This window comes from Lissotriton helveticus, chromosome 8, assembly GCF_964261635.1.
Source record: "Lissotriton helveticus chromosome 8, aLisHel1.1, whole genome shotgun sequence".
Taxonomy (NCBI): Eukaryota; Metazoa; Chordata; class Amphibia; order Caudata; family Salamandridae; genus Lissotriton; species Lissotriton helveticus.
The window spans coordinates 310,443,113-310,457,022 of record NC_136069.1 but is presented as its reverse complement, the minus strand read 5'-3'; the positions used below and the strand labels follow the sequence as shown (position 1 = coordinate 310,457,022).

At 46.5% G+C, this 13,910-nt stretch overlaps 1 protein-coding gene across 1 annotated transcript in view; it reads left to right on the top strand.

The window, feature by feature from the left end:
* XPO4 (exportin 4) overlaps positions 1 to 13,910 on the top strand; it is a 471,754-nt gene that overhangs the window by 227,443 nt on the left and 230,401 nt on the right. The window contains exon 10 of the mRNA XM_078657083.1: positions 4,226 to 4,402. Within this exon, the coding sequence (XP_078513209.1) occupies positions 4,226 to 4,402 (177 nt within the window). The remainder of the gene's footprint in view (positions 1 to 4,225; positions 4,403 to 13,910) is intronic.

Here is a 13,910-nt window from a genome sequence, read left to right as displayed (position 1 = left end):
TTCACACATGACACAAGTGGGAAATTGTCTCCCGCAAATGGAAAATTCTCCTCTAAGTCTCCTACCTCCTCTTTGAGGTATAGGTTCCTCCAATCCCTTGTGTCTCCTGAATGGGCAAGCGTCATGGAACTGTTGAGGATGACATGATGATGAGCTCAATTACGCCATATTTTATTGGCTTTGCAGCAGCTCTTGGAGAGCATTGACCTTTCAATATTTAGGTCTCTCGTTGGAATACTTGATCCTGAAAGAAACTAGAAAATGATATACCAAAACTTTGTATTTAAACAAATGTCTTTGTGTGCCATGTACTTAACTCACAACCTTTATATCCTTTCAAACAGCCCTGGAACAAGAATAAGCAGAATGGTCAGAAATGTTATGTGTTTGGGGGTGGATTGTCAAGTATATTTTGCTCAGAACCGTCCGGGTGCAAATTGTAAAGCTTAAAATCCAGAGTCCAAACCTTCTACCTTGCCTGTGTATTGTCGAGGCCCTTCCATCCAACTGAGAATACACTGGCTTAGATATGGAGACAGGTTAAAAAGGGGTTGTTGCTGGTAATAGACATTTACCTTATACCATCAGGGAGTGTGGTGTGTAGGACTGGTAGGTATTGCAGCCTGTTGGATTCCACGGGTGCCGTGAGCAAGATGAAAGTAATACGTCAATGTGTATGTACTGTCATCAAGGCAAGGAGTGTCCTGTATTTGCTGAATGGTAAAACCTGAAATATCTTGGAATATATAGCAAACGGATCATAGGGCAATGAGCAACCTGAACTCACCAGATGCATCTTGTTCAGAGTTGTCATTGTATTTGCTTACATTAATGTGGGTGTCACCCGTTGTACCATGTTCAATCAAGTATTAAAACATTGTGCATAGTGACCGGTCATGCCAAAGTAGTCATAGTTTGTCAGGGGGAAATATGTTGTATATGTAATAAATTGACCCTCTCATCATTATACATATACAATGTCCATGGAAAATAATTTTCTCTAAAAGCATTTAGTTGCCAATCGTTTCATTTCTTCATTTGTGACAAAGACAATCACAGTATTTTGTCATTAAGTCTTGATTCATCTTTGTGTAGTCTGTGTAACCAACATTGTTTCCTAAAGAAGTAGACAGACTTATCTTTGGGATGCCATTGAAGTCTGATTTATCGATTGCTATCTACTTCAGTTCATCTTCTGTATTGCCTTGTATGAAACAATTAGTCCAATTTGATGATAATCTTTTGCACATCATGTTCCTTCTGTGCTCAGTGAGTCTAGTGCAAACCTTCCTAGTTGCCTCCCCTATGCATCGCAGGAGGCACAGGCTGGCAATCCAGTAAATCACCCCTTCACTGTTGCAATTTGTCAGACTATTTAATTCCCACAGTGACTTCTATTTTTAGATCAATTTTTGACAGTGTTCAGTGCATTGACAAACAATTAAGGAGCCCCTCTGATAGCGACCTTCAAGTTTTGCTAAACCCCATAGCAAGGTCCCCATTTCTTAGGCCTTGTATGAACCAAGATATGCTTCAAGTTTTGACTGAGACCCACACTTGTATTAATCTCAGACTGAAGACATCACGGGAATTATTTAGTTTAACAAATTGGAAGATAGTAACCTGTATTCGGTTGTCTTCGTTTTAGTTTTCATGGTTCTTTAAAATTGAATTGAGAGAAATGGAAAGAATTGTAAGAAGCAAATAGCAGAGTCCATGTGGCGGCGAATTAGTGTGCAATACCATAAATAATCCCATCTCATCCCCCTGCCCAACTTCACTTTTTTGTGAGCTGTGATTCAGTTTGTTGTAAGCAGAATGTTGCACGGTTGTTAATTAAAGGGATATTGTCTATGTAAGCCTTTTGTAACTCCAGTTCTCTGTTTTTTACATTCCATTATTCGGTATGCTTAATGGTTTGTGGATTTGGTGAAAGCTAGTCCGATAAGAATGTTTCGAATTCAACAAATTCAACAATGCTAAATGCTGCTATACGAATTTAGATGCTGCACTTGTCAGTAATCAAGTGTTCAACTATGCCTTTCCACACTGTGAGTTAAAATATTTCCTCACTTTCTGCTATTCTTACGTAATTGTCCAATACCTCTTGGTTTTCTGTAACAGACTGTTTTCCTTAGCAGACAATCAACTTTGCTACACAGTCAAAGAGCTGCATACTTGAATTCCTAGAATTCACTACAGATTAAAATATTGCACACATCTTGTTTTGTGCTTAAGGCGGTGTCAGGTGCTTTCTTCACACCGTTTAAAAGATTGGCACGTTTTCTATATAGACTAAATGCTATTGTTGCTTAAAATTAAGCTTAGCAGGAGGGATTTGAAAGCGCTGTTGTATTCGGAATTGACAGAGAATTCTTAACAGATTGTCATTATTTTCTGGTTTAAATGCATTACTTTTAGGAATTAGAATACACATGTCCGAGCCTGTTATTTTCTTCATTCTATGGTTGCTAATTCTGTGTGCCTGTGGCCAGCTCTCGTCCTACAGTAAATTCTCAATTCTTTGTTTTACCAGTAACTGAGAAGGATAGCATTCCAGGACGGTGCTTCAGATAATTGCCAGTATGCAGAGTGGTGACCTGCTATAAACTCCACTTGTTCTTTAAGCCACGTCTTTTTTGGACTTAAGTTTAGTTATATAGTTGTGTCATTGACTTCTTAATAATTTGGCTGACCATCTTTTTTCCAATTGGGTATTTTGTTTAATTCTCTTTTTAAAATGCAGCTGGAAAGAGTGGGCGTTTAAGGAAGAGCAAGTTCATTTCCAATTGACTTTAGTTCTTTAATGAAATGTTCTCTCAAGCAATCCGCGCATATTGTATCATTGCATTGAGGGGTATTTATTAAAAGTGATAGTTTTTAAACATGAACTTAAAAACATTCATGCCCCTACCTGACAACTGTCATTCGCAATGCCTACTGAAGTAAAAGTGCAAAATGGAACGCCCCAGTACATGCCAAACAGCGACCCTATGTTAGACGTCTCAAGTATGATAAAGCTTGAAAACTGAACTGGGCATCTAATAATTAATTTCGTGCAGCTGTATAAAGAGGCTGAAAAACATCAGACTCTGTCACATCCATTACCAGTTGACTCTTACCTGTTCAAGATGCCCCTTTTGCACAGACTTTCATTCTTTGTTCAGTTGAACTGCAATGTGACATCTGTTGTCCTATAAAACTTATTTTTTTCCAGATATGTAGGAAATTCTGGTATTTGGTGGTTACCTCTAAGACATTTCTTGCAACCATTTGCGCCTTCAGAAAAGCCCAGATGAGATCCATTTCCACTGTGAAGACATTGTGTGAATACATCTGTTTAGCCTTCTATGTTGGATTCCCGTTGTTGGGTGTCGTTCGAAGACTTGGGATTTGAATATTGGTAATACTGTCCGTTTAACTTAGAATGTTGTTCCTGGGCAGATGAATGAACATGGCCTCTGGATGCTAGCGACGTTTCTCATGTGGTTCTTTCTTTGTAGCAACTGTTACTAACTTAACTAACTTCAAGCCCGATGCCTCCTTTGTAATGTATACCATGCTCTCCGTTGGAACACTTTGATGCTTGGGAATCCTCTCTCTTTTCGTATACTGTTGCCCAGTTTCAACTGTAAGCTGCACGACCATGTGCATTCTGAGGCTTTCTTCAGATGTGATGTGCAGCTTGGTCAGGAAGTTTAGAGAAATCTGCCTGCCCTGTGATGTCTTCTCCCTCGTGTTGCCTCAGTAGGTATTCTCCCATTATCATCGCATGCATCATCTTCTATTGTAGAAAGAAAAAAAATACTTTTTTAAATTAACGGAGGCTGGATGGAAGTTTTGCTGTACATGACCATCTGTGTGGTGCTTGGCAAAAACAAATTGACATGTATAGAATCCATTTCCCATACTTTGATTTTAGCTATTCATAGATGTATTGAAAGAGGAGTTAGAATGTAGGGATTACATATCAACTTCATCCCCGAACTGAGAGCCACAACATTCATTTTCTATCCCACAGCATTTGCTTTCTAAACCCCCAGCATTCACATTCTATTTCACGTTCAGGAATGTACCTTTAATGTCTTGATTTGAACGCTTCCTTGACCTCTGTTTAAACACATTTAATAGGAATGGCTCTCAGCAAATTGGGAGTTTGTAAATGTTTCATTGTTTCAGGGCATACTTTTCAGTTGAATAAAAGTTTTGTGTCTTTACTTTTCAGCTCGATAAAGATGACATGGTATACATGGAGGCCTATGATAAGCTACTTGAATCCTGGTTAACGTTGGTGCAAGATGACAAACATTTCCATAAAGGCTTCTTCACGCAGCATGCAGTTCAAGTTTTTAATTCCTACATTCAGTGCCATCTCGCTGCTCCTGATGGAACGAGGAATTTGGTAAGCAATGGAGTAAAAGTGCTTACTAGTGGTCATGATTGTGTTAATGTAACCCTTAGTGCTAGGAAACTGTTGAGCACTGGCTGTAACCAGTGAGGCAGTGTGCACCCAAACCTCATTAGGCATGTCTTATAATGGTATCTGTGATTTGGGAGCAGTTTCATCTCACGGTCTACTGTGCTTTTCATTAGGTATCAATCGTAATGTGTTGGCTTCTGGATAAGGGAGTACAAAAATAACACTGGTTATAGGTTTATTATGCGAGTTTATGCACACTTCAGAATTTAGAAACCAGGCATGTTCCTATCGTGCTACAGTTCATGGTTTAGAACTATATACACTTGATATTTATTTCTGAAGTGTACTGCAAGTGATGGGACAAATATTTAAATCGGTTGTGGATCAAAACCCTTGTGTTTCCAACCAAAAGGTCTGTTGCTAATGAATGTTGAATGGTCTATTGAACTTGATGTCTACAGCTTGCTTGATTTATCTACTCATTCATAGAACATTTGTAAGGGTTACAGGTGAGCAATGTTTACTTTTAACTATAAATTCTTTTCTTCAGAGTACTTCCTGTAACAGCTAGGGTTTCAGATCTAGCACTGGAGAAGTACTGAACAGCACCCTGTGCTTCTCATTCTCTTTAGAGATACCCAGTCCAGGCTCGATAATTGTCTCAGTTTCGAGAGAAATATCACTAACCCCCAAATACATTCACCTTTGCCACCCCATTTACACATGAAGTTTCATGTTTGATAAAGGGAGGCACTTTATGTGGTTTGCACTTGCATTTATTGCATTGTAAGTAAATAGGCTTCTAGCCTCTCTGTCCCATGGCTAGCAGCCTTTTGGAGTTCATACTCGATCTCTAGGTTAATTTGCTTAATATGCCGTTCAGCAGGAAGAATCTTAGAAACAAACGACAGAAACTGATAAGAACAAAGTCTTTCTGCACACAAAGTGTGGTTCTGGCTGCCAAGAATCGCTCCATCAGTGTTGTAAATGTACATAGTGCAGCAATAGAGAGAACCTCTATCTACAGGCGAATCATCTTCTGCTATGTATAAGAGATGGCATAAGTCAAGAAAGACTTGCAGGTTCTAGTTGTGGCCAGTAAGGATTCAAAACCATTTGAGCCTCCTTGAGTTTTGACAGTTTTCTCTGGCCATCGGGTGTTTAACCACAGTATTAAGAGGAACGGGGGTGGTGTGCAAGCGAGGCATTCCTTCCACATTTTCTCCTTTTACATCGAAACACATCTTTGCTTCTTTTAGAGGTGTTTTCAGTAAGCTTCGCATTGACCCAAACATTGTACTGATATCTTTTTGTGAAGCTGAAAGTCCTTCACTCAAAGCATCCTACTAAGTGAAAACGTTCGTTTTTTGTGATACGTTTATGGTTATATTTCATACTTGCTGCTGGTTGTATCAGAGTCTGGGTTTCATGAAGTTAGTATGTATTAAGCATCCTTTGTCTCTTCCTGCCATTCCTTCGTTGTTTAGCTAACCAGTATCCAATATTATACCACAAGTGCAACACCACTGAGTAGTTAGGCATTATGTTACCTGCAATTTAGAAAGCAGTGCCTTGGAAATGAGTAAAAACATTCATTCAATAAGCAGTATATTCAACAGGTTAATGGTCAGAAAAGTCTACGTTCTTTTTTATGCCATTGTAAAATGGATAATTAATTAGCAGATAGGATCCGTTTTTTAGCAGGAAGTGTGTTTTTATCGTAAGTGGAGTCTGAAAATGCAGCTACTGTTAACTTAAAAATGAATTATTCAGGCTGGGAGCGGTGCCTGCTGTCATCTCCTGGCTTATCTAGCTAAATATTCAGATATGGGAAGTGATGCCTTAATGGTCACAGTTAAATAAGGCTTGAAGATTGTCCTATCATGCTTTCTAGGTGACTGTAGTCCATACTTAAATGTGTATGAGAGTTGACTTTTTTCTGAATGTTTTAGATTTTTGCTTTACATGGATAGCAAAAGGCTGTTCAGATCAGTCACCTGCTTCTGCCTTCTCTCGCAAGGTACCGACAGCATAGTTCGTATCTAGAGTGATCGGGTCTAGTTGAATGTTGGACACATTGGTCCTTAACAATATGTAAGAGCAGTTGAATGTTTGGAAACTTCATTGATGGCAGTGGAGGGGCAGAGCACCAATAATGGCTAGTATGCGCATTTTGCTCCAACATTCCAGTGTTTCTTATTGTTTCTCCTTCTTTACTTCAAAACACTGTCAGTGGCGGAATGTCAAGGGTTATGCTGTCTATTAAAATCCTTCCCCTTGATTTTAGACCCATGCCTGCGGCTCAAGCCTATAACTCTGATAGAAGGCCTTGAACAACCAGTACTAGTGCTCGAAAGGGGACTACAACGCTTGAAGTGATGAGAATGTTGTATATCACCGCACGCAAAAAACACAGAATACCAGCAGCATTTATGGCGTCTGCAGTCAGAATTTCAGTTTTCTTAATTTGTTTGTAGTACACTTCTCATCCCGGAAAGCAATACCAGTGGCCTCAGTACTCTACAAATCCAGACTGAGACTCTTAATAGGCAAAGTTCCATTGTAGATCACCACTTCACTTGGGCCCAAAACCCATATGCTTTCACTTTCAGGAACTTACTGGTACATCATATCTGAAAGAAACAGGTTAGTGTTAGATTCCTTACCTTAGACTATCCCCAGGCGTCCGACTGGATCCGGAAAGTTTAATCAGCAGTACCTCTGCACGTCGCTAGGCGTCATCTGCGGATCCGCGTCCGTCGTCGGCGTCGGGATCGCTGGGATGACGTCATCGGAGTACTTACGCGCCGCCCTCGAGCGCTGACGTCAGTTCTTCTTTTTTCCGCGCCAGCAAGCGCAGATCCGGGAAGAGCAGTACTCCAGTCAATTTTTGACTACATTTTTTATCTCTTTTGATCACTTTTCGAGTCGACCCTCGACTCGCGGTGCCGCTAGAGATGCCTGGTTTTAAACCTTGCGAGGACTGTCACCACCTGATGTTGGTGACAGACCTCCACCGTCGGTGCCTTTATTGCCTTGGGGCCGACCATGATGACAAGTTGTGCCCCGACTGCCGGGCCTTGACCTCGAAGGCTAGACGGGAGCAGTCCCGTAAACTGCTCGAGCTCCGGAAGTCTGCTACGCGCCGGTCGAGGAGGAAGTCGAGGGACCGGTCGCGGAGCCGCAGTCATCGCCGCTCGACGGGCCACCACCACTCGACGGGCTCCAAGTCCTCCGGTAAGTTGAGGCATTCGAAAAAGAAGTCGAAGAGGCGTCATCGCTTTTCCCCACTCCCGCCGACGCTCGCGCGATGCGTCCGGGGAGTCGCAGGTGCCGCGTTCAGCTCCATACCCGCCGGTCCCTGGGCTGCAAGCAACTCCAGAGGAGGTCAGCGCTTTCTTCACGGCCATGAGGTCACGCTTCCCTCCGTCGGATCCTGCTGAGGCGCCTTTGGGCCCCGCAGGTCCGACTGGGAGCCCTAGTGGGCTGGCGGCCCCTGCGCCGTCAGGGGCTTCGGCGCAGTCGACGACTCCGGCCCCGACGCCGCATGGCTCCGCAGGATCCAGGCCGTCACCAGTCGACCGTACGACTCCTCCGCTGGCGCCGACCCCAAGGGTGTAGCTCCGGGCACCGTCTCCGGACGACGTCGACCCCAGATTCGGTCCGGGGTCGGACCCGGCGCTGTCTCCGATGCCGGTGGGTGAGGCCTTCATCTTCGACCTGGCTCCATCATTTTTACCTGATTATCAGGAGATGGATGACGAGGAGGACTGGGAGGGGTCTGAGGACCCTCTGGCACTGCAGTGCCAGCTGAGTCAGGACTGGGCAGAAGAGCTAAGGGAGGCCAGTGGTCTGGACACTTTGCCCAACACTGGATTCGTCTCTCCTCCCTCCCTGGCTTCAGAGGAGGGGGCTGCTTACAGCGTGGTGTTGAACAGGACGGCCAAGGCCTTGGCTCTTGAGCTCCCTGTCGCAGCCGTGAGGACTAACCTCCTCACTGAGGTGCTCACACCGCAGGCAAGCTCCTCTGAGCCTCTACTGCAGTTTAACAAAGCCCTCACTGACGTTCTGCTGGGCACCTGGTCCAAGCCCTCCACAGGCCTCCTTGTGGATCGGACTGTGGCCCGATGCCACCGCCCGGCTCTGGGCGACCCTAGCTTTCTGTCCGTGCACCCCACCCCCGAGAGCCTGGTGATCCAGGCCTCTATGTCCCAGACCGCATTCCCGACTGCTCCTCCGGATCGGGAATCCAAAAAGTATGATCAGTTTGGGAAGAAACTGTTCTCCTCTGAGTTTGGGGCTGCGGTCTGTCAACACCACCTGCCTTTTGGGCCGTTACACCCACTCTCTGTGGGATACGGTTGCAGACGTGCTGCCACAGTGTCCGGAGGAGGCCCGGGCAAAGCTCGCCCTGGCGGAAGGGTGGGATGCAGCACGGTACTCAATTAGATGTGGACTTGACACCACAGACTCGCTGGGCAGAGCGATTGCAACAACGGTGGCGGTTCGCCGCCACGTCTGGCTGAGGTCCACCAACTTTTCGGGGGATGTCCAGGCCACGCTCATGGACATGCCCTTCGATGTCCGTCACCTTTTTGGCGACAAAGCGGATAGTGCGCTGGAACGTTTCAATGACTCCAGGGCTACGGCCAAGTCCTTGGGCGTAGGCCAGCTCCAGCAAACTTCCGCTTTTCGCCCCTTTCGTGGCCAAGGATGGGGTGCCCCACACGTCCGGCCAGCCACTGGCCGCAGAACCAGTCTTAACACGGACGTGGTAACGGCCGTTGCGGTGCCGGGAGACAACTGCAAGGTCAGTCCACATCCGCTCCCGCAGCATCTGCCTCTAAGCCTTCCTAGTCCGGCATTTCAGGCCCATTCGACGCCAGTGGGGGGCAGGGTTCGCCATCACCTCCTCCACTGGCGCACCATCACGTCGGACAAGTGGGTGCTGCAAATCGTCCGTAGGGGCTACTCCCTCCCCTTCAGGCGACTCATCCAGCCAGGCCACCGCAGTACCACCGCATGTCGGGGGATCACTTGAAACTTCTGCAGGGGGAAGTTATGGCCCTCTTGGCCAAGGGGGCCATCAAGCGCGTTCCTGGGCCAGAAGTAGGACGTGGTTGCTATTCCCACTACTTTCTGATACCTAAGAAGGGCAAAGCAGGCCTACGCCCTATCTTGGACCTATGGAGCGTCAACGGCTTCCTCTGGAAGGAGAAGTTCAAGATGCTGACTTTGGCTCAGGTCCTAGCTGCCCTGGACCCAGGAGACTGGATGGTAGCGTTGGACTTGCAGGACGCGCTTTCCACATCCCCGTCCTGCCTGCCCACCCACCGGCTCTACCTGCGGTTCATGGTAAGACACGAGCACTTTCAGTTTACCGTGCTCCCCTTCGGCCTTACCAGCGCCTCTCGGGTGTTCACGAAAGTGATGGTGGTGGTCGCAGCTCGTCTGCGCAGATCAGGGGTCTCAGTCTTCCCCTATCCCGATGACTGGTTGTTGAAGGCGGGCTCGCCCCAGACAGTCGTCTCCCACCTCCAGATTACGGCCGACCTCCTGCATTCGCTGGGGTTCTCCATCAACGTGGAGAAGTCTGCCCCTCTCAGAAGCTCCTTTTCATTGGAGCCGCTTCTGGAATAGGCGCAGTTTTGGGTTTTTCCCCCCGAACAGCGGGTTCGGGATATTGAGGCTCTGATTCCGATCTTTCAGCCTTTATCCCGAGTCTCGGTCAGGTTGACGCTGCGGCTCCTGGGACTGATGGCCTCCTGCATCCTTCTGGTGCATCACGCCATGTGGCGGATGCGGGCTCTGCAGTGGGACCTGAAGTTTCAGTGGGCACAGCATCAGGTCAACCTGTCCGACCACGTCCTGATCTCGGAGGGCACTGCGAGTCAGTTGCAGTGGTGGCTCACAAACCGCGATTGGGTCAGCGGCAGATCTCTCTCCCTACCCCAACCGGAGTATATTGTGGTGACTGATGCGTCCCTCCTGGGATGGGGGGGTCACATGGGAGAGAGGGATATCAGAGGCCTCTGGTCTCCGGCGGAGTCCCGGCTCTATATCGACCTTCTGGAGCTGCGGGTGATCCGACTTGCACTGAAGGCATTCCTTCCCTCTGTCCGGGGAAGTGTAGTGCAGGTGTTCCCGGACAACACCACCGCCATGTGGTACTGCAACAAACAGGGCGGGGTGAGGTCGTGGACCCTTTGCCAGGAGGCTCTGCGCCTCTGGCAATGGCTGGAACACCAAGGCGTCACCCTGGTGGTTCAGCACCTGGCAAGTTCCCTGAACACCAGGGCGGACGAACTCAGCCGCCGGTGCATGATGGATCACGAATGGTGTCTTTACTCGGACATGGCGCAAGGTCTCTTTCAGCAGTGAAGAGAGCCTTGGTTAGATCTATTCGCCACCGAAGAGAACGCGCAATGTCATCAGTTCTGCGCGTTGGAATTTTCAAGGCGGCACTCGCTCGGCGACGCTTTTCGTCGCGAGTGGAGCTGCGGTCTGTTGTACGCCTTTCAGCCTATAACACTTCTGCCCAGATTGCTGAAGAAAATCAGCCGAGACCGGGCCCAAGTCTTCCAAGTGGCTCCGGACTGGGCACGAAAATACTGGTATCCCGAGCTACTCAGCATGTCAGTCGGTCCCCCGATTCGTCTGCCTCTTCAGGAGGACCTTCTGTCGCAGCAGCAGGGGACGGTCCTCCACCCGAACCTGTCCAGTCTCCACCTACATGCGTGGAGATTGAGCGGCGGCAGTTGAGGCCCTTTGACTTGCCTCCTGAAGTTTGCGATGTGATTCTGGCAACCAGGCGTCCCTCCATAAAAGCGGTATACGCCTGCAGATGGAACAAATGTGTGGCATGGTGCACAGCAAAGTCTGTGGATTCACTCTTTGCCCCCCTTTCAGAGGTTCTCCTCTTCCTTCTTTCTCTTGCCCAGCAGGGCTCTGCTCTGGTCACTCTCAAGGGCTACCTCTCGGCCATTTCAGCCTTCTTAAGGCTTCCTGATCAGCCTTCTCTTTTCAAGTCCCCTGTTGTAAATAGATTCTTGAAAGGCATCACGCACATGTTCCCTCCTGTTCCCTTCGTGATGCCTCAGTGGGACTTGAATCTTGTTCTAACGTATCTGATGTGCGCTCCTTTTGAGCCACTTCATAACTGTCCTCTTCGTCTTCTGACTCTTAAGACTGCATTCCTGTTGCCATCACCTCTGCCAGGAGAGTGAGTGAGCTCCAGGCTCTATCTTCTAAACCTCCTTTCTTCTCTGTCCATCCGGACAAGGTTGTTCTAAGGACTCGTCCTTCTTTCCTGCCCAAAGTGGTCACAGCCTTTCATATCCGGCAGTCCATCACCTTGCCCACCGTCTATCCGCCTCAGCATCCCTCGAAAGAGGAAGAGAGGCTTCACCATCTGGACCCAAAACGTGCGCTCTCATTCTATCTGGACCGCACACGCCAGTTCCGGGTGGACGACTAGCTCTTTGTTGGTTACGTGGGTGCAAAGAAGGGAAGGGCGGTGCACAAGCGGACCATCTCTCTGTGGGTCGTCTTGTGCATCAAGGTTTGCTACTCCTTGGCTAAAAAGGAGCCTCCTGTTGGGCTGCGCGCCCATTCCACTCGGGCCACGGCGGCTACTGCTTTCCTGGGTCAGGGAGTCCCCTTGCAGGACATCTGCCAGGCAGCTACGTGGGCCTCGCTGCACATGTTTGCTAGACAATACTGCCTGGACAGCCAAGTCCGGAGAGATGGCTTTTTCTGCCGTTCCGTTCTCCAGGACTTTCTGGTGTGATCTTGGTTCGCAGACCCACCACCGGGGTTGGTATTGCTGGGATATCTATTCTAAGGTAAGGAATCTAACACTAACCTGTTTCTTTCAGATGCATAAGTTACTTAACGATATATCTGTAAGAAACAGTAGTTAGTGTTAGATTCCTTACCGCCCCACCCATCATCCCTGTTCTGCGAGCCGATATTTAGGGTTAAGGAAGTCCCTTTCAGGGCCCTAGTTTCATGGCACCAATGTCGGTTTCTATCATGGCTCTGCGTTCCTGGCGTGGAAAGCTATGTACAGAACTCACGTCAGCGTGCGGGGGCGGCGTCTAAGTACGCCGACGACGGACGTGGAGCCGCAGACAACGCCATGGGGTACTGCTGACGAACACTTTCCGGATCCAGTCTGACACCTGGGGATATTCTAAGGTAAGGAATCTAACACTAACTACTGTTTCTTACAGATATATCGTTACCGAAGGTAAGTAACTTGTGCTTTATGTGCTTATGTTGATCTGCCACTCTTACAGGAGGTGCTTAAAGTTTGCTTTTAGTTACTGCAATGATCAGTCTAGGTTAATTCATACCCAAAACACTTTTGCAAAGGTTGGTTTCAGGTGCATTATGCTTATCCATATATAACAAAGAAGTTAGATAGGAAGGAATATGTGACTTTCCCTGAGCGATCACAAAGCTCCCCATATTGTACTGAGTAAGGTTATGCTCTACGACTCCATTTTCAAAATGTTAACTGTGGCAATGATTTTCATATTTTAATAATGCATTCGTGCTGTAACTTGACAGTGAAATGTTGGTGCCAGAAAGACTTGCTGTGCAGTGTTCAACAAAATATGACTATGTACTTACATCGAAGAACAGTTGTTGCTTGGTTTTAAAATTTTCGCATTAGAGTTGCAAGCCCTATTTCTTCATATGTCAAGAAGACATGTTCTTGGGAGAGAGGCAGTTTTCTTTAGATATATTTATCATTGGCTTCATTCCAGATTAGAATTACATTGAGCTGTTTTTTCAGCTTCCCAGGAATTTCTTGGCTGGAAATCAAGCAGTTATTTGAGAATGTGTCAGCTATTCCATTGATCTTTCCTGAAAGGGGGTGTGCTTCTTCAGCTCTGTGATATAGTTCTTATAAGAAGCAGCATTCAAAAAGGATATTGAGTGTTTAACTTGTGAATATAGTGAACATGTAACCACAGCATTAATCCTGTCCTGACTCTTTACCTTTTCATTGATAAAATTTAGAATATCTTTTTCTGACTCCTCGAATGTGTTGAGCTAAATTACTTTTTGGTTTTAAGAATAAATACATCTCAGAGTGAATGTGAAAGTTAGATTTAAGACTTCAGTTTTCAATATTCTTAGAGAATTTTCTGATTTTATGGTTTATTCCATCACCATACCATTTTGCAGTTTTCATTTGCTATGTTTCATATCCTAAGAGTTTTCCTCTTCTAATCTAATATATTTGAGACATCTAGTGATGTGCAGATAGAGTGGATCACTCCTCGCAAAATAGCTCAGTTTCCAAATCTACAGTCTGCTCATAATTTGCACTCACTGTGTAATATGTCCTTCTAATCCGGCTGTAAACTTTAAAGCCTCAGCTGGCGTTTGAGAATGGCACTAGTTTGTTTTCAAAGTTATGGCGAGGCTTTCAAATAGATGACACGCTCCGAGACGGCAGCTGTAGCTTTGAAGCCAA